The sequence below is a fragment of the Phaseolus vulgaris genome, chromosome 11, assembly GCF_051622355.1.
Source record: "Phaseolus vulgaris cultivar YP4 chromosome 11, ASM5162235v1, whole genome shotgun sequence".
NCBI classification, from domain to species: Eukaryota; Viridiplantae; Streptophyta; class Magnoliopsida; order Fabales; family Fabaceae; genus Phaseolus; species Phaseolus vulgaris.
Window position 1 is genome coordinate 49,207,302 of NC_143508.1, and position 22,647 is coordinate 49,229,948.

Sequence of the window (22,647 nt, forward strand, 5' to 3'; positions counted from 1 at the left end):
AATAAATTCTTTTTTGTCTCTGGTGCCATGTCCAGCTTAAACGTTTTTCAATTTTATCTCTGCACCAGAATGGTTGACTAAGTCTCCTCACTTAACAAATTCTCTAACTGTTTTTTGAAAATAAATCTGTTCATTTTATTTTCAATCTGTTCATTTTATAACAGCTTTAACTGTTTTTCAAAAATATGTTATAAGTTGGTTTTCTATAAAATGAAAACTTGTTTCTGAGTTTAATCGTTGTTCACACATTTGAGAAAACAAGTTTTACAGCAGAGAATTAAGAGTTTACAAAGAATTAACATTTGTTCTTCAAAGATTTTGAAAATCACAAAGTGCTTGTTCTTGGTTGGTTCCAAAAGCTTGGTGTGAGGTGCTGCTACTGTTCTAACAATCTGTTCTACTGGTTTAAGGCAGATTTCTGCATCCTCAATCAGGTGTAGTCATTTCACTTTTCATTTCTTGTAAAAGTTTGGTTGTACACTCTTCTTGATAGGGTTTCTTGAAGAGTGAGTGTGCTGAAATAGGGTTTTTCAGCAAGTGTACCTAAGTTCTTGTAGGTTTCAAGAACAGTGGGATTTGTGTTTGTTTGAATTGTGATTTAGTGAATTTCACCTTGGTTTAGGTGAAGACTGGATGTAGCTCAGTTGAGTGAACCAGTATAATTGCCTTGTGTTCATTCTCCCTTAATCTCTGCACTTAAATTTCTGCATAACTGTTAAACTGTCAAGAAATAAATCTGTTCAATCAATAATAAATCTGTTCTTTCTGGGCTCGGTTCATACTGTTCTTAATTTCTAGAAAACTGTTTGATTTTAATAAGAGCATAAATAACCTGTTAAAAAGCCTCTGAAATAGATTGATTATGATAGGTTACTCAAGTAATTGTCAAGCTATCAATTGAACCTTAATCACTTGCTTAAAATTGAAGCTTGTTGTTTTGTGATTCACTGTTTTTCTTCATTATATCAGTGTGTGTGAATCTGGAAAATCGATCTGCATAATCTTGTGATTAACCTTGTTGTATAAACGTTTTTCAAACACAAACAGTGCCAAAATAAATCTGTTCAATTTCAAATAAATCGATTTATTTTTTGTACACTGTGATAAATACTGATTCTGCGAGAAGGTTTTAAAAGGTCAATTCACCCCCCCTCTTGAACTTTGGCACTATTAAACCCAACAAAATTGACATGAACGATGTTAACTGGTGATTACGTGGCATACAAAGTGACAATTTTATTTTATTTACATGTGAACTTCAGTATTCTAACATCATTCTTCATTATGAATTCATTTAAATTAAACTCTTTAATTAAATTAAATTCATACATAACACAACCACTGACCAAACCGCAAAATGAAAAAAAAATGTTTTATATCTCAGCCAATCAAAATTGCATCCCAAGTTTCTTTGTAGTTGTGTTGAATACAAAATAAAAGGTGAAACCTAGTTAATTGATGAATATGAGAAAAAAATTGTTAATGAAGACACAAGGATCCACCCACTAAAGAAAAAAAGGGGGAAAATTGATGTAAAGAGGAAATTAAATTGTAGATTTGCAATTCCACAATTGATATTATTGCTTAAGAGAGTGTTCTTCAGTTAAGAAATTGAGATTTTAGCCTTTTCAAAAAATAAAGGGCCTAAAGCTTTGTTGGTGAAGAAGCATAATGATGGAGGAGGAAGAAGACCAGCAAAAGCTTCCAGATCTGACGAAGGAGCTAGTCCACCACTTGCTATCCCAAAACCTCCCCTCCAATTCCATACCACTAAAGCCTAACTCTCCCAAATTCTTAACTTTCTCCGCTATGCCCTTCGCCTTGCCACCCACGCCCATTCTACAATCGCACTCTTCTTTACCGACCTCTTCTCCAAATTTTCCTCCAAAGCCCAAAAGAACAACAATAAATGGGTCTTCGACATCAACATCGTATTTCTTAACAAACTAGAAGACGAGTACGACGAGAAATTGAGTTTGGGATTAGGGTTTGTGCAGAGGGAGAGATAATATTCAAAAGTTAAAAATAAATATAATTAATAATTAATTATAAACGTGACATAATACGTGGACTCAATCTATGCCTGGCTGTGCCACATTGTGTGTCACCTCATTACCTCTTAACATAAGGGACCAAATTGCATACTTTTTAAAAAAACTTGGACCAAATTGATTTTTTTAAAACCCGGTAGTAAATTGAATATTGACCCTAAATGTAGGGACAAAAAGGTAATTAAACCTTAACTTAAATTATTTTTACCAACACAAAAATATTTTGTAAGGTAACTTGTTTTTGGAATCTTGAGCTTAAAAGCTACTTCAACTATTTTGTAACTTAATTAATTCTCTTTTATTAATATTCCTTATATTTTAGTATATTTTTTATATTTTAATACATTTGTTTTTGTTGTTTGACAGGATATAGTTTCAACATTTTAAGATATAAAATATTGTACATTTTTTAGTTATTATATATTTTTAGTATTTGTTAAGTTACATAGAAAAAATTGCAAAAAAAAAATGCTTAGTTACCTTTTTAGTCTCTATGTTAAGAGTCAAAAGTCAATTTCGTCTCTAAATTTTTAAAAAGTTCAATGCGATCCCAACTCTTTTTAAAATGGTTAAATGAGGTCCCTTTTGTTAGATTATCTTCAACGACATTAAATGTATAATGACCTTATACACAGAGTGGCACAAAGTAGTACACATGGACAACTGTATAGTGGTGGAGTGAGATTTTCCCCTTTTATGTTGTTGCCTAGGTCACCTTCCCCTTCATTGAGTGTGTTATGCTTTTATGGTGGGTTGAGAGGTTTGTTTCAGTGCTCATCAATGTTTAGGTATCATTCTTTATTATGTTGTAGTTGTAATGGACAAAATCAATGTAAATTTGTTCATGGTGGTGGGAGTAGGAGTTTTTTCGCTACATCCATTCACCATTGTGGAAATTTTGTTGTATTGAGAACAACAAAAACTGTTAAGAATGGTGGAAAAAAAATTGGGGTTGTCCTAAGTATAAGGTTAGATTTATGAAACTTTGTTTTGTTAAACCTACATATTTTCTTTCAAAGTTATTGATTGATTTGGTTTTATGGTTTTGTTGAAAATCAAAGAAGCAATGACATAGTACTGGGTTGCAATTTCTTCAAATGGTGTATTAAAGAGGTTGACGATGAAAGAGATGCAATTAGTTTGAGACAAATGAATAAGATATACAATCTAGAGCAATGTGTCAAGGGGTCCAAAAAATGAATTTAGTCTTGTTAGTGGTGGTGTTTTTACTTGTTGTAATTAACATTATTATGTTGTCAATGTTGATAAAATTCCATTAAGATATGTTTGTATTAAGTATACCAAAGTTGTGTATCTTTTGGTACTATAATGTTAAATGACTTAATGTAATGTTTAGTTCAAGCAATGAGTGTGTAATGTTAGATTGTTGCCATATTTTTATTAAGTATATTATGAAGTAAAGGAATGAGAATGTGAGTTCATGATGTGAAAAGAAGCCAACATACTTAAAAAATTGTGGTGGAAATACATGTAGCTAAGAACAATATATGTCAGTTACAATTGTACTTCATAATACATTGAAGTACATTTCAATATGTTGACCCAGTTAGGGTCTCCCTGCATAATCCGCAACCCGCGCAGACCAAGTGCGTTAAAAATCTAAAAAATTACGTTTGCACCCCATAATGAAGCCTCATATTTATCAAAAAATCTAAAATTATTCATTCCAAATTCTACAATTCAGAATATAAATTTGTATTATGGATTGTGCAATCGGAAATATTGTACAACCTGAAACACAAATTTTAACTTCTAGATTTTGTAACCTGAGAAGCCTCTAAATTTCACGTTCTGAAATTAAAGAAAAAACATTTAATGAAAAATGGCAAAGGGTAATTTGAGTATTTTTGAAGTATGGGTGCAGGAAGAAAGACATGGAGGTGCAAGAAGAAACTCCCCTTAGTCCTTAATTCATAATACCTTCCCGATATTCGATAATGGTTTTTTAATATTTAAGAGTGTTTTTTGTCTTTCTAAAATACATAAATTGTTTAGGTTTTAATATTCATTCAATGCAGTAGTTAGATCTTAACCTTTTTTTATAATAAAATTTAAATATAGTATTCTATATTATACATATATATGTATATATAATTTTAAACTATTTTTCAAATTAAAATAGTAATCATGTGTCGGCATGTATTACCTTAAAAAATGTATATATTTAATGAAATATTTTATTAGTATGATTAAAATTCAAATTTTATTGAAAATCAAAACATTGTAATAACTCTTCTACCCATATCTTATTTATGTCGTGAGAATAATAATGTAAGATCATTTATCCAATTAATCTAAATAAGAAGAATTAATTTAATATTAAAAAAATAAATTTATTCAAAAATTTATATTTTCATTAATTAAAAAAAATTATCCAGACCGACTCGCATGTTCACAGACAACCTCTTACGCAAGAGAGATCAGTAAAATTAATTTGCATTTTTTTTTGCATGGAACGAGCGGAGTTGTCCTTCTATAGTAGATTCTATAGTAGATTATGTTTTTTATGAGCATAATCTATTGAAAATCAAGGATTAATATGTCTATTTTGTGTGAAGAATGAGTATTTTAACAAGAATCAAGGATAGAACCTTGAATAGACCTTTTTGTCACTAGATCAATGCAAGTGAAGGCAAAAAGGCAAAAAGTTAAAAGAGAGTGAAAAAAAAGGGTGTGGTGTAGTGAGCTTTCACCAGCCCTGTAAAATCCCACTAAACACTAATGCAAACCCTTTCTGCAAAGTGAAATCTCACTCACTCACTCAGTCTCTTATAAGCAACCACAACACCAACAACACAAGCATTTTTTCCGTGAGTGACAGTAACATCGTTTTCTCGTTTCTGTTTCCGTCGAAATGGAAAACCACATCTACTCCTCCTACAGCCCTTCCACCAACTACCGATTCCGCGACCCCGACCCCTCCACCATGTTCCTCTCCCACCACCACCACCGCGCCGCCGACTCCGCCTCCCTCCGCTTCTCCTCCTCCCTCGCCGACGACATTGCCCCGCCTGGCGTCACCTCCCGCGTAGCCTCCTCCGCCGCCGCCAACTACCTCTCCCCCTGGGCCTCCTCCGCCGCCACCTCCTCCCTCGACTTCAAACGCTCCTCCGAGGGTTAGTTTCTCACGTTTCCCCTTTTTTTTTCCTTATTTACTTCTTTTTTTCTAGGTCAGAAGTGCTTGTTTCCGTAGATTGCCTTTTAGAACTAACTGATTCGTTATTTCTCCATGTTTAACCTAACTGGACTAAGCTATTCAGTTTAGGTTAAACTAAAAATGAAGTAACCGAGATTTCACCGAGTCCTCTTGTTATGTTGTAATCTACGAATTTCGGTTGTAAGTGCATGTTTGAGTGGGTTGTTTTTTGAGAAAAAAAAAGGAGGTTTTCTTTTAGTATTAGAAAAGGGTTTGTTTATTTATTTCTCCACGGTGAACCAAACAGGGACTGAGTAAATGAGCTCAATGCTGTAATGCTGTGTTTACTTTAAAATGAAGTAACCGAGATTTCACTCATTGTGTGTAGTTCTTGAAGCACGTGTTTGTTGTTTCAGTTTTCCAGGAAGATAAGCTTGGTAAATGGTGTTTATGTTTGAGATGATATGATAGGTGGTTGTGAGGGTGAGGATGTGATGCACATCATAGCACTGTCGTGTTGTGCAGAGTAGTGTAGTGTAGTGTAGTGTGTATTGGCTGTTGTGTTGTTAGTATTTTACCCTTGTTTTTAAGTTTTAGTGATTAATTAGAGTTTTGGCCACCAGAGTATCCAGGTTAAATTTCATTGTCGCTGGTTATGAAGGATTCTGGCTGCCAGCACAGGGTTAGTTATGGATATGATTTTGGAATCTCAATTGATGATGCAGATTGGTGGCTGGTCTAGCGAATAAGCGAAGATATGCTCAGGATAGATTCTGTTATTATTGAATGCATGCAACTTGTTATGAACAACATTGATAACAGTAGCTAAAGAGAGAAAAAAGAGTGCTAGGGTTTCCTTTTTTTGTTCGTGCGTTACTTGTTACTTACCGACAAGGCGAGGCTGACGATTGTGTACTTCAATTCATCCATATAGTTAATATTTTACGTATTTTCAGGAATATGTCATGTTATGTGGTTGATATATTTTTTTACGTTATTTTGATATAATATCAATAAATGTATACTTACGGCTTTTGTCGAATCTCAGTGAACATTAGTCATTTCATTTTTTATTTTTTATATAAAGTATATCCGTTATATTTACTAACGTATGCTTTTTGTAGAAAATTATTTTCTTAGCCAAACTTATAACGTAACATTATACGTTTGCTTTGGTTTTTTGTATATACCCGCCTATTATGTACTATAGCTCTCTACCATCCAACCATTTTGGGTACAATTGGGCAAAGTGAAGCTTGGTATTCTACAAACTCACTGGCCAAGCGCCCTAGATATGAAAGTGCTTCCAATATGACTATATATCCACAGAGGCCAGGAGAGAAAGATTGTGCCCACTATATGCTCACGAGAACCTGTAAGTTTGGAGATAGCTGCAAGTTTGACCATCCTGTTTGGGTTCCTGAGGGTGGAATCCCGGATTGGAAAGAGGTGACTGTTGCTATTATTATCACTATTATTATTTTTATGCCTATGAAAATTATATCATATTGTATAGTACATTTACTATTGGTAATTGTAAAGTTAACATGTATTCTTACGATTCTATATTTTATAGAAAGTTATAGAGTTAAACATATGTGAATGTATAGCGGAGTATTATATACCAGTTTCAAAAAAAAAATGTTTATATTGGTTACATTTGTAGTAAAAACCCTCAATTTCTATTTTTTTCAGTGTGAACACTGTATAGAAATATTTATTACTTATAATAGAGTAAAATTATAAATTATAACAATAAATTAACACTACCAAAATATTCTAGTACAATAGTTCTTGTATTACCATATATATTCTAATAATATTAAAGATTAATGGCTAACTATAATATCTCAATGTTTTTGCCAGAGGCTGGAACATGCAAATCATATGAATGAACCTTGTTATAAATTTAGCTTGAGGGCTTATCAGATACTCAGTAAAGATATGATTCTTAGTCATTTTAACTAACAAAACTAGTGGAGACGAGAGATACATCTTGACATGTTCTACTTTTTAATAAAATAGGAACCTCACATTTTATCTTTAGTTGTCTCATTAAAAACCCTTTATCAAGGGTAGAGCTAATAATATCTTTGTTTAACTGTAAGATAATTTAGACTTGTGTCTTCAATACTTCCTGGGATTTGATAGTGGCCAACCGTATTTGGGATTTAGAGGGACTGTGGGAGTTTCCACAAATGTGAAATGGGGATTTAGAGGGACTGCATATACTTTCTTCTTGGGCACCCTGTGCAGGATACATGAGGGGAAATATCAGACAGGTTGAGAACTTGGTTTACTGACCGCAGTGTGTGTGGAAAAGGGAAAAGAGTGGGATATTCTATTAAGCTATTAGTGTAAGAAAGTTAGTGGGAAAGGTAAAGAAGCGTAAATTCTGTAATTTTTATGAAGGAGGTTATTACCCTCAAATGCTGCATTATCTTTCTTAATTTTACTTTCTATGTCCTTGTTCTGAGCTGATAATCCTGTAATATCAGTGGTGGGCACTTTCTACATCTAAATTTAATGAAACCATATTTTTATTTCTGGGTACTAATTGGTATGTGAGATTTTAATTTGGGATCTGTGGTGATACTGCTTCACTTATTTGATTTGGCAACTTAATATGCATCTGTCTATGCATTAGTCTATGTACTTCCCGTGTAACATTATCAGAGTGATTTTTTACTACAATGTTAATCAATTTTTCTCCAGAAGTATCTAGTACCCTTTGAAGTTTAGGATAGGTGTGGCAAAGATTGTGTTTAAAACCTACATGGGCTGCCTATTTTGTATCCTACGACCACTCTTGTTCTAGTTATCTCATGTTGTGAGTAAATATTTTGTTTCTTACCTTTCTTATTTTTTCTCTGCTGGTATTGGGTTTTGATCTTAAAAGGTTAAATATTATTATCTAGAAAATTTGGTTTGCACTAATTTGTTGACAATGCACATGGTTGATTTGTACCTGATTTAGGTTCCAAATGTTGTTACAAGTGAAACTCCTCCTGAGAGACCAGGGGAACCAGATTGTCCAGTGAGTAGAATTTTCAATTTATTTTCTCCTTCCTTTTTTTCTCTCTCTTCGTTTGTATTTGGGCATTTTCTAATTCATTTGAATCCAATATACTTTGCAGTACTTTCTGAAAACTCAGAGATGCAAGTTTGGTTCGAAGTGCAAATTTAATCATCCTATGGTTTCCTCTGAAAATGAGGATATATCTTCTGGCTTACCTGAGAGGCCATCAGAGCCCCCTTGCACGGTTAGTAATATACATTTTCCATTAACATGAGATTTTACTTGTCTGTATGGCTTACGCCATGTTTTAATATTTATGCAGTTCTACATGAAAACTGGAAAATGTAAATTTGGTGCTGCTTGCAAATTCCATCACCCCAAAGATATCCAGATTCAGTTGTCTGATGAGTTTAGTCATACTGCTGCACAGACAGAGACAAGTTCTATGATAGGAGGGGCATTTGGAGATATACAGCCAATTAAGTCTCTTATATCTCCATCATTGCAAAATAGCAAAGGACTTCCAGTAAGACTGGTAAATCTTTATCCTTTGCTGCCCATTCTTTGATCAAAGGAAAGACAGACCAATTCATCTAGTATCATATTCTTTTCAAATTTGTTGATTTTTCCAATTCATTCCATTATTTGTTAGCTGTATGCTGCTTTGAACTGCTGACCCAAATTAATAATTGTAGTAGAAATTATGATATTGAATTTGAGGGATTTGATTGGTTTTGTTTGGCTATGTAACTAAGACTTTTTCTAGGCTACAATCTGCATAACTAAAGTTTTTCTTCATACTTTTACTTTGATGGTATATGACATTATAACTTACAGAAATGCTAGGAACACATAAATTTTATAGTTAGTAAATTTTAACCAGTTGAAGAGGGTGTGTTCAAAAGATTGTGTTCCTTGCACTCCTCTAACTTATATTATAAGTGGTGTAATTATAGAACTGAGGGGCAAATCCTTTGTAATAAGGAATATCTAAATTATATATGTATTAGTCGGAACATTTTTATTCCTGTATCATAATTTTTGTTATTGGAGGATATCATATCTTCTCTATTTATTTGTATTGATTTCATTATCTCAATATAAATAAAGCATTTGTGTTGTCTTTGAAACATCTAGTTTCAACTCAATGTCTCTCTCTTTCCTATAGTTTAACATGGTAATTAGAGCCTTTTTTCAAAAAACTGTATTGACTCGGTAGACTCATCATCTTCAGAAGATTTTTCTTTTGGCAAACATTTCTCTCAAGTTTGTGTGCATTATTCTGGCGACCTCCATTTGCTCTGATGAGCACAAGGTTGGGATTGTGCTGCATAATCTATCTAACCGTACAAATGTTGACATGATCCACCCATCCATGAGCCCTCACATGCGTCTTCTTCCCTACAGCTTCACATCTCCAATCAAGAAGTTTGGTGGTACATGAAGACAAAACAACTTGCGCCTAGGTCGCCTCCTCCATGCACTCCTACCCTTGTGGTGGTGGCTTCATCGAAGTTTATTTAGTGGTCTGATCTACTTTTCTCAGATTATTTGTTTTTCTAATTTTAAGAAAAAGAAAATGTCTTCGAGCACCTAATCAACATCTAGAACATACCCTTTCGTATTTTTTAACCATATTGTTAATATTGAGAAGATGGACTAGTCTAACTATAAAACTTGGGCTTCCAAATTGGGTCATGCTTAGGTGGGTTAGCCCACAAATATCTCACTACAACTGTGAAATCCATTTCTACAACACAATGTGAATGATGTATATACATTTATGTATAACTATGTAGTGTTATTAAATCCACTATTCACACCTCTCTTTTTTTCGTCCTCATGGGATGTGTGCATCAGCTTGGAGTAGTAAGGTCTATGCCTTTTATACCAGTGACACATGATGTCTATACAGTGTGTGCAAAGATCTATTGACACTTTTTACTCCACAATGATTGAAGGGTCCTATGTATGCTTCGGCAACTTCATGCTACCTTACATGATGTTAATGAGCTCCTTCCTCCATGTAAAGAAGGAACTTTAACTGCAGAACATTTTTATGACCTTGGGCTTGTATGACTTGCCACAAGAATATGCTACTACCCTCGTCAGATTTTGGAATCACTAGTAAGTAACCCTATTATAACCTATGTGCATCCATGCTCCTCTGTATTCCTCAGGAAATAAACATGGAGACACATACTTCATCTGTTGGGTAAAATATTGCCTTTACATCACAAATTAATAATTTTATACTCTTTTGCACAATAATTCTAAAAACTATCCAATACGTGACCATTATCTCCACTAGACATACCATTGATAAGTGTTAAAAATGCATGGGAAAGACTTTATAAAATGGTGTGAGACACGTCAATCTCCTAGTAACATTGCCTTGGTGGCACTGGTAATTCATTTGTTTTCTCTTTTAATCTCTTTCTTGGTGCTTGGGCTATAACTTTGGTACAACTAATTTGGTAATCATTCTTTTTTCTCTTTCTTTGCTACTATTCTAACTTTGCCTTTTATAACGGTTATCAATGGTTCACAAAAACAAGATTGCGACATTGGCACTGCCCAACCCCTTCTATTCCTTACTATTGATTTTGTTCTTTATGTCCCTAATTGCCCTTTTAGTTTATTTCCTGTCACCCAATTGACCTAATCCCATGACATTAACTTCACTTTCACTAAAACAATGTTACCTTGCAGGATCGAATATTGGGCAAGATGACTCTTAGAAAGTGAACTTTAAGTTTAACTCAACTTTACAAAATTGGCGTTAGGTGAGATTTGCACTCACTTAAATATTATAACTTTGTCATATCTCTAGTCGATGTAGGATTTCCAATCTCACAAAATTGGCTTGTAAGGTGAAATTTGCTATCACTTATATATTACAACTTTGTCATATCTCTAGTCGATGTAGGATTTCTAACACACCCTCTCATGTTGAAGGTTCGTCATCTCAAACATGAGACTAAATATTTATGGATGGTTCAATAATGGATGACATTATTGTCCCAATAAACCTCACTAGGATAGGTTCCAATACCATAAAATGTAAATTTTAAATCTAACTCAACATAACAAAATAGGCTTGTTAGGTAAGATTTACACATTATAATTTAACTATATCACTGGTCGATGTTTGATGTTCAACAACGTTAGATGTGAGTCACATGACTTTTACTATCTCCATCACCATTGGTATGTGCTTGTGTTGTCTCTCCAATGATGTATGCACAATTATACTTTGATGAGATGTGTGCCTTTCAAAGTAGTGGTATTTAGGAGTTGGTTCCTCTTCCAATTGAAACATCAATTTTTGGGTGTTGGTAGTTGTATACTCTTGAAACAGGACCTAATGGTAAAATTGATGGTTCCTTGTAGCCAAAGAATACACACAAATCTATGGATAAGATTATATTGATACCTTCTCTTTTGTTGCCAAAATGACATCTATACGACTTCTCTTATTTATTGTAGCTATTTTCACTAGACTTTGTTTCAACTTATCAAGAATGCACATCTACATTGTGATTTTGATAAGGAAGTCTACATGGAGCAACTTCCTCAATTTGTTGATTAGAGGGAGTCATCAAATATGGTATGTCGTCTTTGTAGATCCTGTGCATGGTTTGGGTGTTTTCGAACTCTCATCCAACAATTTAGAATGATACAAAGTGATGGTGATAATTCTCTATTTTATCATCATTTTCCCTAACAATATATCTACCTCATTCTATATGTGGACGAAATTGTTAATAGTGATAAGGAGGGTATTGTCCAACCTAAACAATATCATTCTCAATAGTTCTAATCAAAAGATCCTAGACACTTGAGATAATAGGGATGTTAAATGCTAAGCTTATGACATGCCAATGGATCTGAGTGTCAAACTTGTACTTGACCAAGGAGAATTGTCTTCTAATCTTGTGAGATATAGACAACTTAGTGGTAAGCTAAATTATCTCACTATGACTTATCCTGACACTTCCATTGCAGTGAGCATAGTAAGTCAACTTTTATACTCCTTTTCAATACCATTAGGATGCAATTGTACATATTTAGAGTATATTAAGAGTGCTCCTAGCAAAGGCCTCATTATGAAAATAAGGGAAATACTCAAATTGTTGGATATTTTGACGTCAACTAGGTAGGGTTACCAAGTGATAGATGCTCCACTTTAGGGTATTATATTCTTGTTGGAGGTAATTTAATATCATGGAAATGTAAGAAACAAAATGCCATGGCAAGATCAAGTGCAGAAGCAGAATAGAGGACAAAGACATTAGTCACCTGCGAGCTTGTATGTCCAAACCAACTTCTCAAAGAGCTTAAATTTGACGAAAATTCCCAAATGCACATTATATATGACAATCAAACAACTTTACACATTGAGGTAGATTGTCATTTCATTAGAGAAAAGTTTTCAATTTATCAACTATAGTATATAGTTGGCTAACATATTCATCAAGTCTATAGGAGGGCCAATGATTGATCATGTTTGTTGTAAGCTGAGAATATATGACTTATATGTTTAGCTTGATGGGCAATACTATAATTATAGAAATAAGGAGCAAATCCTTTATAATAAGGAATTTATGTTATATATGTATCATTAGAAACATTTTATTTATTCACGTATCACTTTGTTATATTAGAGGATTTCAAATATCTTTTATTTATTATTTATTATATTCATTGTTTACTCAATGTAAATAAAGTCTCCGCACTGTCTCAGAAGCACACGGTTTCAGCTTAAAGTTTCTCTTTTTCTATAGTTTTACAGTAAAATACTCATACACTCCTTGGCTTCTAGCTTATGAGGACTTTTTCCTCTACTAATTTATTGCCTTCATTTTATTTAAAGACTGTTTTTATTGAGGAATTCTCTCCTGACAGGGGGAAGTGGATTGTCCATTCTACATGAAAACGGGCAGGTAAGTATTGGTTTATTTTCAATTGGTTTCATAAATATAGAGAAAGTATTTATTTTACCATAGCTCTCATAGGAAAATGCAAAAATGTGATTATTTCTCCAAAATAAGCTAATCAAGGCACATGTGTTCTTTGGATTAAATATCCTTAATTTTTTTTTCATTCATATGAATCAGTTGCAAGTATGGTGCCACTTGCCGCTACAATCATCCTGACAGGAACGGTAAGTATAACGTATTGATTGTTCATAAATTTTCCTTTCTAAACAACTATTTCACATGATTGTGTACATTCATGCAGCAATTAATCCTCCCATTGCTGGATTAGGCGCTTCTATTTTGCCATCCTCAGCTGCTAGTCTGAATATTGGACTTCTTAGTCCAGCTGTGTCTGTCTATCAAGCTTTTGACCCAAGGCTGTCAAATCCAATGGTAATGTAGAAATTGCTACTGTACTTATTCTGGTTGAGGATTGACTAATGCAAATTGCAAATAATGTTATCCCTGATGCTCATTATTTGGGGTAGGGGCTGGAGTTGTAGATGCTTCTAGCTAAGTTTCTTGAATGTATTGTATATTTCTGGTTATCCACCAAATGAACACACCCAGGCATGTAATGATTGGGAGTATAGTTTGATTCATATAGATTTCAAAATTCAATAAAGATGAGCTGGGCATATCCTATATCCTATATAGTATACAGTCAAACATGGAACATTTTGAGTCATTGCTTGATATATAGGAACGGATTTGTATTGGTGATAAGTGAACATGGTAAAAATAATATTTTTCTTAGTTATATTCTCAAAGGAGAATAATAGTTGAGTAATGTAGTTTTGCACATCTTCCATTCTGAATGAATATTAAGTAGTTCGGTATGGTTATTTGTGGGTGTGTACTATGGTATGGTTATTTGTGGGTGTGTACTATAGCCATTCATTTTTTTTCTTTCATTGCTTTTGCCTCAAGTTTCGTTTTTGTTGTCTTCCATAGTTTGTTAACTTCACTTTCTTCATAAGGCATGTCCTATTGCAAAGGTTTATGATAGAAGAAATAAGGGAAAGGGAAATAGAGCTATTTGATGCAATTACAAGTAGTTGAGAGTCAATTACCATGTCAGTAGAGTTAGTTGTTAAATAAGAGAGGTTATGTTTATATACATTTGGGGTTTAGAGAAAAGGGGCATGAAAAAGAAGTATTAGGTGGGAGGACACTGGATCCTCGAAGAGCCAGAGTTGTTTTTTTTGGTTATTCGTTCATTAAAGGAAATATACAATGTTGTCTCTTTTACCTTTGAAAACTTATCTTTAGAAATATACAGAGTTGTTTTCTGATCCTGTTATAAACTGGTATGAGAGCTCATTTCGGGCTTCGTGGATGCTACTCATGGTGAACACAAGAATGATAGAGTCAAGAGTGGAAGCATTGCAGATGACATTAGCAAATGACTTCAATTACTAGAGGGTTTTGAAGAAAGATTAGATGCAAGATTGACCTAGATTGATGTAATTGGGAAGCCCGTCTTGCACAACAGGATTCATGCATGGAACATTTGGAAAAGATTGTGGAAAGATTCGTGAAAAAGGGAAGTGGAAAAAGTGTAAGTGTGGTAACTAACTACCATGAACCAGAGGGTTTCAATTGAGATCACACAAGAGGAGTTAGTAGGTGAAGAGTTTGTGGGAATTAAGAGTTGTGGCAAAGGGAGGCAATTGGATATTGCAGTTTTTGAGGGAGATGCTATCAGGTGGACATGTAAAGTGGAAAGATATTTCCATTTGAGAGGCCCGCAAGAAGAGGAGAAAATGGAAGTTGTTATGGTGGCAATCGAAAGAATTGTTTTTATCTTGGTTTCAATGTTGGGAAACGTGCAACCCAAACCAATCTTGGTTTGGTTTCAAGAATGCACTCCTTCAGAGGTTTCAACTTGTTTTGATGGGAGACGTATAGTATACGTGGTATATGAGGGAATAGATATAATCCTACTCGAAGAGTAACAGAAGAATGGATATCAACACCTTCAAGATCAATTGTTGTAACAAATTCTTTTAATTCTCAATTTGTTTTCAAGAAGTGTAGTAATGAAATAAAGGCTATCACTTAGGGTTGCAACAGAGGAAACATTAAATGGCTGATGCAATCAGAACACCAAGAAAAAAATTAAGGAGAGTGTTTTCGTTGTGATGAAAAATATAGATTAAATCATGTTTGCAAGAACAAACAACTCAATATCATGATGTTATTAGGGGGACAATAAGAAGAGGAAGAGCAGCATACAAGGGGAGTATTACTGAGCGGGAGAAGCAAGAAAAACAACTATCACTGCACAGTGTAACAAGACTCACAACTAGAAGATATCTAAAGTTGTGAGGTCATTTGGTTGGAGGCAAGGTGGTGGTATTTAATTGACTTGGGAGCAACTCACAATTTTATTTCTATAGAATTGGTGACCAAACTCCAATTACCAGTAATTGATACAAGTCCATATTCGATTGAGGTTGGTGATGGCCACAAGATTGTGTGTAGAGGTATGTGGTGAAGGATTACTGCTAGAGTTGAAAGAATTAATAGTATGGCAAAACTTTTTCTTGTTTGGTTCGGGTGTAGTTGATATTGTGTTGGGATTGGAATGACTACCTAGCTTGGCCAAATCAAGGCAGACTTTGATACTTTAACTCTCTAATTAAAAATTAATGGAGAAAAGTTGTTTAAAGTTGAACCTGAATTGATCAAATCTATAGTTTCTTTGAAAACTATTAGTGGGGTGTTGCAAGATGACGGTGAGGGGTACATTCTGGAATGGAAGCAAATATTAGATATAATAGAAGAGAGTACTAAGGTTGTTGAGTGAGTGCACATGGTTATTGATGAATATTTGCATGTTTTGAAGCTTTAGGTACTCGTCCTCCTATAGGAGGCAAGATCATGCAATTGTTTTGAAGGTGGGTTCTCAAATACCAAATAGTAGATATCATACAAATATCCCCACCACTAGAAGATAGAGATTGAAAATGGGTGATGGAGATGTTGGAAGCAGGCTTCATTCGCCCAAGTGTAAGTCCTATTATTTTAGTCAAGAAAGATGCGGGATGACTATTTTGTGTTTACTATAGAGCTTTGAATAAAATTACAATACTTTATTCCAATCATAGAGGAGTTATTAGTTGAGATTGGAGGAGCCACCATTTTTTTTAAGTTGGATCTTAAATCGGCAATCATCAAATAAGGATGCTGGAGGAAGATATTGAGAAAACAACTTTCCGAACTCATGATGGGCATTATGAATTCTTGGTGATGCTGTCTGGGTTGACAAATGCTCGTTCCAATCTTTAAAGAATAAGGTGTTAAAACCTTTTCTGAGGAAGTTTGTGTTATTATTCTTTTGACATTCTCATTTTTAACATCAATCAAGAACATATAGAGCATTTACATGAAATTTTGGAGGTACTATCGCAACATGATATTGGAGTAAATCAAAAGAAGTGTTATTAGGCAACCATGTTTAGAATATATCGAACGCATTATCTCTACTAAAGTCGTGGCAGCTGGCCCAAAGGAGCTAAAAGCAATGTGGTTGTGGCCAACTCCAAAAAACATAAAAGGTTTGAGAGGATTCCTTTGTCTTACTGGGTATTTAGATGCTTTGGGATGATGCAACACAAAGAGCATTTGAACAATTAAAAGTTGTTATCACAGCTTTACCTACATTGATTGTCCAGATTTCACTAAACAGTTTGGAGTCGAGGGCTATCTACTAGAGCACAACAAAAATCTGTCTATGGAAGGGAGTTGATGGCTATTGTCTTAGCAATAAAAAAGTGGAGATATTATTTGTTAGGTGGTCATTTTATCATTCGAACAGATCAAATAAGTTTGAAAATTTTGTTAGAATGTTTCTTAAGTGAAGATCAATTTCGATGGGCCACAAAATTGATAGGTTATGATTTTGAAATTCAGTATAGACCAGGTAAGGAAAACTCAACACGACTGATGCACTTTCATGATGTTCTTCTTTGCTGCTTCATCAATGGTAACACTTGATGAATGGCACGATTGGGAGGAGGAAGTCCATAAGGATCCTCATTTATACAAAATCTTTCAAGAGATTTTATCTAGAACGATAGTCCATCCAAATTATGAGGTTAAAAGGGTCGTTTGTGTTGGAGATCTCACATCGACTAGAGATATATTTAATCGACTAGAGATATATTTAATAGTATATAATGAGTCAGTTTTATAAGGATGAGTTAGACTTAAAGTTCACTTCTTAATATGATATTAGAGTCATTTAGAGTTTATCCTAGCGAGAGTTTGTTCGGCTTATCAGGTTACTCACTATCGGACCACCCATAAATATATAGTCCCCCTCACAAGTTGACATGTCTCGGCGTGAGGGTATGTGTTGGAGATCTAGAGATAAAGAAATTTAATAGTATACAAGTGGGTGCAAACCTCATCTTATGAACTAGTTTTATAAGTTTGATTAGGCTTAAAGTCCAGTTTGTATTACAATGAAAGATTGGTACTCCCAAGAAATTCTTGAGAATCCCTACTTTTAAAAGAATTTCATGATTCGTTTGGGTGGGCATTCAGTGGTTTTTTGCACATATAAACAAATAGCAGGATATGTATATTGGGTGAGTATAAGGGAAAGGGGAATAGAGCTATTTGATGTAATTACAAGTAGTTGAGAGTCGGTCATCATGTCAGTAGAGTTAGTTGTTGAATAAGAGAGGTTGTATACACACACGTATGGGGTTTAAAGAAAACGGGCATGAAAAATAAGTTTTATGTGATAGGATATTGGACCCTCAAAGAGCCAGAGTTGTTTTTTCTGTAGTTTGTTCATTAAAGGAAATATACAGTGTTGTCTCTTTTACCTCTAAAAACTTATCTTTAAGTTTTCTGATCCAGTTTCTATAAGCATTATATGCATATGATATGTTTCTCCTAGAAAAATAAATGTTTGGGGTTCTAGGGTGGTGATGCCTCTTTTTCTGTCTTGTCTCTCAATAATGAGGAGGACGAGTTTGAGATGTGCTCTTAACAACTCATAATATTTATCAACAAAAAAACAAATAGAAAGAAGTGTGTTATTGGCTTAGAAGAGTAGTCATTCTTAAATTAATTCTACACTGCATTTCCATGAGATGTCATTGTAGATGAATTACTCAAAACCTAATGTGTCTTGTGCATGTGGTATGTTTTCCAGTCTCAGGTGGGAATTGCAGAAAGTATCTATCCTCAGCGACCTGGCCAGATTGAATGTGATGTAAGCAAAGACTTATCTTATGTTCTAATAATTAGATTTCCACAGCCAATATGTATTTGGAATTTTTACATGTCAGCATTTATTTGTTGTGTCGTTTAGTATTAAATTTAAAAAATGCAGGGGGCTAATGGGTTCAATTCAGATCTATCTGTTTACATAAAAACTAAACAAGGTTAGGGTAGCCTTAATAATAATACCATGAAATAGGTTATATCAAGAATTATACAAAGTGTCTGGTTTTTAATTACATCATTTCATATAGAGAAAGATAATTATTAAATCTTCATGGAATCTTATTGATTTGCTGAACTTTCGTGTCTCACAACCTCTGATTAAATTCTAATTTCCTTTTACATATCTATTCAATGGTTTGCCGTGTAGTTTTACATGAAAACTGGCGAGTGTAAATTCGGGGAAAGATGCAAGTATCATCACCCAATTGATCGCTCAGCACCATCACTGTCAAAGCAGGCTTCTGTCAAGCTCACTCCTGCAGGATTACCTAGAAGAGAGGTATGTTAAATCTTTATCACGGGCATACTTCCAATTGTTGCTTTATTTGCATTTTTTTTGCTAACTTCTTTCATTAGTTAGTCTGCATTTTCAAAAATTGTAAGTAAGATTGATAATATGACTAGTTTTAGTTTGGCTTTTTTGGTTTCAATCTATTTCAATTTACTTGAAATGTCGCACATTGCATGTAATGAGAGGGTTACCAAATCAATCTTAGTAGATGCTGATTATGACCGATCTTATAAACACTGTTCCAGCAAATCGTCCATGTGAATTTTATCATTTGGACATAAGTTCTAACTCAAGTAGCATCCTCTTAACTAGCCTCAAAATTTCTATCAAAACAAGGTTATATTAAACAGTGTATGATGAATGTTTTGTCATTTGACAGGGTGCTGTTATTTGTCCATATTATTTGAAAACTGGAACATGCAAGTTTGGTGCAACCTGCAAGTTTGACCACCCACCACCTGGAGAAGTTGTGGAGATGGCAAAATCACAAGGAACATCAGCCGATGGAGGGGAAGCAGAAGACTGATAAAATCTTCTGCTCCGGAACAGCAATTGAGATCTTCTTGCATGAAACTTCTCTCTGTATTTGATTATCCCTTGAATTTTGCTTTCTATTTCGTACCATGGTATGAATCGCTGTGACTAATTTCTCTTTTGACTGCTGTAATGGTTAGCTGTGACCTACTAAGGCACCCTTCATTCTAACTCATTTATATCCCAAAAATGAAAACATACATTGTGTTTAATCCTGCTTCAATTTTATGTATGACAGGTAATTTACAATTTTGATAATCGAATGGTTCATCTCTTTGTTTAAATCTAATAAAAACTTGTTTATTTTTAAAGTGATGATTTTCAACATATTACACTAACTTTTTTTTATTTTTGTTGGGATAATAAGTATGAATATTGAATTTTACTGATTTAAATCATTCAATTGATAATTTTTAATTTAAAAATATTTAATTTTACGTGCAGTTCATTAATATTGGCTTTTTGATTTTATAAAGTATTTAGTGAATGTTTTCACTAATTTTCAAATGCTTTTACTTTCATGAATTTCTTGGGTGCAAATATTAACTAGAAATTATAAATATCAAATTTGAATGGGTTAATTTGTAACCAATTAATTTGTGAATTTTTAAAATTGTTCCCCGTTTCGAAATGGAAAATTTGGAATTAAGAAATGTATTTTGAAAAAATAAATGGATATAGATTGAAAAACCAAAATACTATTAAAAAAATTCTGGAATACAAAAACTACATTCTGAAAAAAAAAATCTGAAAAAAAAAATCCGAAAAAATATAAATATGAAAATATAATACAGAATACAAAATCTAGAATGTATTTTTTTTTTTAAATTATCATTTTACATAAATCATTGTGCGGAAAACAGTTACCTTTAGAAAATTACTTCTAAATGATATTAGACTTTCGTATTTGCTCATGTTCTTTTTCTAATATTTTTTTTGTTCTTGATCTTATTCATCTTCCTTTTTGAGATCATCATCACTTTCTAAAGTTTATTTGAATAAACTTTTCATACAGAGACAAAACTTAATATTTAACTTACGTAAAAAGTAATTTATAAAAATTCTCTTGTATTAACTTTTGAAATATTATATGGTAAAGTTAAAAAGGAAAGCACTTTTAGAAACTACTTTTTATATATAAATCAATTCTAACTTACAAATAAAATTATTTTAATTTATAAAGAAACTCATTCCACCTTTTCCATTAAAAACAATTATAAACTAATTTAAACGTAAAAGAATTTAATTTAAAAAAATCACTTATTTTAGTTTTTTTTTCTATTTGAATACTTATAAAGAATATCTAACCTTGTCTTTAATTAGTAAGTTTTTTTTTTAATTCAAATGAGAAAAACTAACGAATTGTGACTGTACAATCCATGTGAATGCATGCATCAGAAAAGGAAATATTTCAAATTCAGGCGTTTTCTTTATCATATTTTGTAGCTTTGTTTGTGAAAAAACCACTTCCCAAAATAACACCATACCATGAGTTGTGTCGTGTTTGATTCGTCCATGTAACATGCTCATAAGCTTTTTGAAGCCATCAAATCACGAGGACACATGAATTTGCTTCTCCTAAGTTTTCTAGACAGAACACTCATAAACTTGCACATGAAAAGTTAGGCACAACAATAGTAAAAAAAAAGTTCAACTCAATTGCCTTTTTAACAAAACTAAAAATCCATTAAAAAGGAGAAAAACAAGGTAATGCAATGACAAGCCTTATGTAAACCGAATCTTTCTCTAGAAATATCATACAATTGCAAATAATCAATTAAAAAAATATAAATTGATTACCAACGAGTATGTATACAAGTCAATTCATTAAATAGTTAAAATAATTGACTCCATATGACAAAGTTGTCCAACTTAACTATCCACTTAATATAATATATAACATTTTGTTTTTACTAAAATACAAAATTGTAATAAGTGATTTAGCTTAATCAAATTACTTCATTGAACTATGATAGAGTGAAAATGTTTTTAAATAAATAGTAAAAGAAAAAGATTGATAGGGAGAGTAAAAAAGGTTTAAGAATTAGCTAAGTTTGGATTTTAGAAGTCAAACTTAGGAAAGTTTCTCTAAGGAACTTGGGTAACAATATTTGGGGTTCAAGACCGATGTGAGTGAAATTTGAAATCATAGGAATAATGTCATTTTTAATAGGGGAAAGGCTGATGTGTCATAAGTATTTGTTATGGTTCAAGTCAAGGTTTGGTCTTGGTTTTATTCTAAGTCTCGCTTTAGGATGTTCTCATATTCTAATTGGTGTTTGGATCCAGTGTATATGAGGCTGACTATTTGATGTTTTGTTCATAGAGTTGGTTTTATGTTAGTTTTGAGGTTGTTCTATTTGTTAGGTTACTCTTGGGAGGGAGGAGGAGATGAGTTGTTTTCTTGTATAAAGGTTAGGTTACCCCTTAAGTGGCTCATATTTATTAATTCTTGTTGCCGATAAAAAAAACAATATTTGGGGATAGAGATGATAAGAGACTGGGGAGGTGTGAGTTTGATTTCAAAAGTAAAAATTCATACTTATATTTTGATTCTGGTTAGATATAAAATTTGTGCATTATCCTCATTTTCATTGGTAGCAATTATATACCTATACCTGCATTTATACTTGTTTTCTCTGCGTGTTTTAATTCAATAATATTTCATTAAAAAAAATAAAAATCATAAAAAAAGGAGGATAATATTATTAAGTATTCAATCTAAAAATAATACATTTTTTCATGTCAAATATTAATGAAGAAATTTGCATAAATATCAAGTCATTATAAGAAGTGTAAACAATTACGTATTATTGAAATTCTATGACGATTATAACATATATCATTAATGTAAAATGTTAAGAGGAAAAATACATTAGAGAACTGAATAAACTTGGTGGATATCAAACAAGTTAAAGTGTTAGAGAAAGAGTGAAAAATTGTACAATGAAGAAAAAGTTCTTCAAATTAAACAAAATTGAGAACCAGAGAAAAAAAGAGAAGATAAGTTTTGTAAATTACCTAATAAATTAAGAGTTTTGAACACTCAAAATTAAAAGTTGGACATTCTCATATAACAACAATATAAACAACAAATAAAAACTTTAAAAAGAAATAAAATGATCAAATATGTCTTATAAATTATT

General features: G+C 32.9%; 1 protein-coding gene and 1 pseudogene across 2 annotated transcripts; both read left to right on the forward strand.

Annotated features, from left to right (window-relative positions):
• Positions 1 to 4,668: 4,668 nt before the first annotated feature.
• HUA1 (floral homeotic protein (HUA1)) lies at positions 4,669 to 19,713 on the forward strand. 2 transcript variants are annotated; one of them, XM_068640910.2, is made up of 11 exons: positions 4,669 to 5,188; positions 6,419 to 6,657; positions 8,186 to 8,245; positions 8,346 to 8,471; positions 8,550 to 8,762; positions 13,136 to 13,173; positions 13,348 to 13,394; positions 13,472 to 13,602; positions 18,383 to 18,442; positions 18,824 to 18,955; positions 19,347 to 19,713. In XM_068640910.2, exons 1-11 carry the CDS (start codon positions 4,927 to 4,929, stop codon positions 19,491 to 19,493), a joined length of 1,455 nt encoding a protein of 484 aa, XP_068497011.1. In that variant the 5' UTR covers positions 4,669 to 4,926; the 3' UTR covers positions 19,494 to 19,713. The 2 variants fall into 2 exon arrangements, with proteins under 2 accessions (XP_068497011.1, XP_090153104.1); XM_090296978.1 differs by lacking the exon at positions 6,419 to 6,657 and having other exon boundaries at positions 4,874 to 5,188.
• On the forward strand, positions 14,643 to 15,998 carry LOC150023330 (uncharacterized; annotated as a pseudogene).
• Positions 19,714 to 22,647: the final 2,934 nt, after the last annotated feature.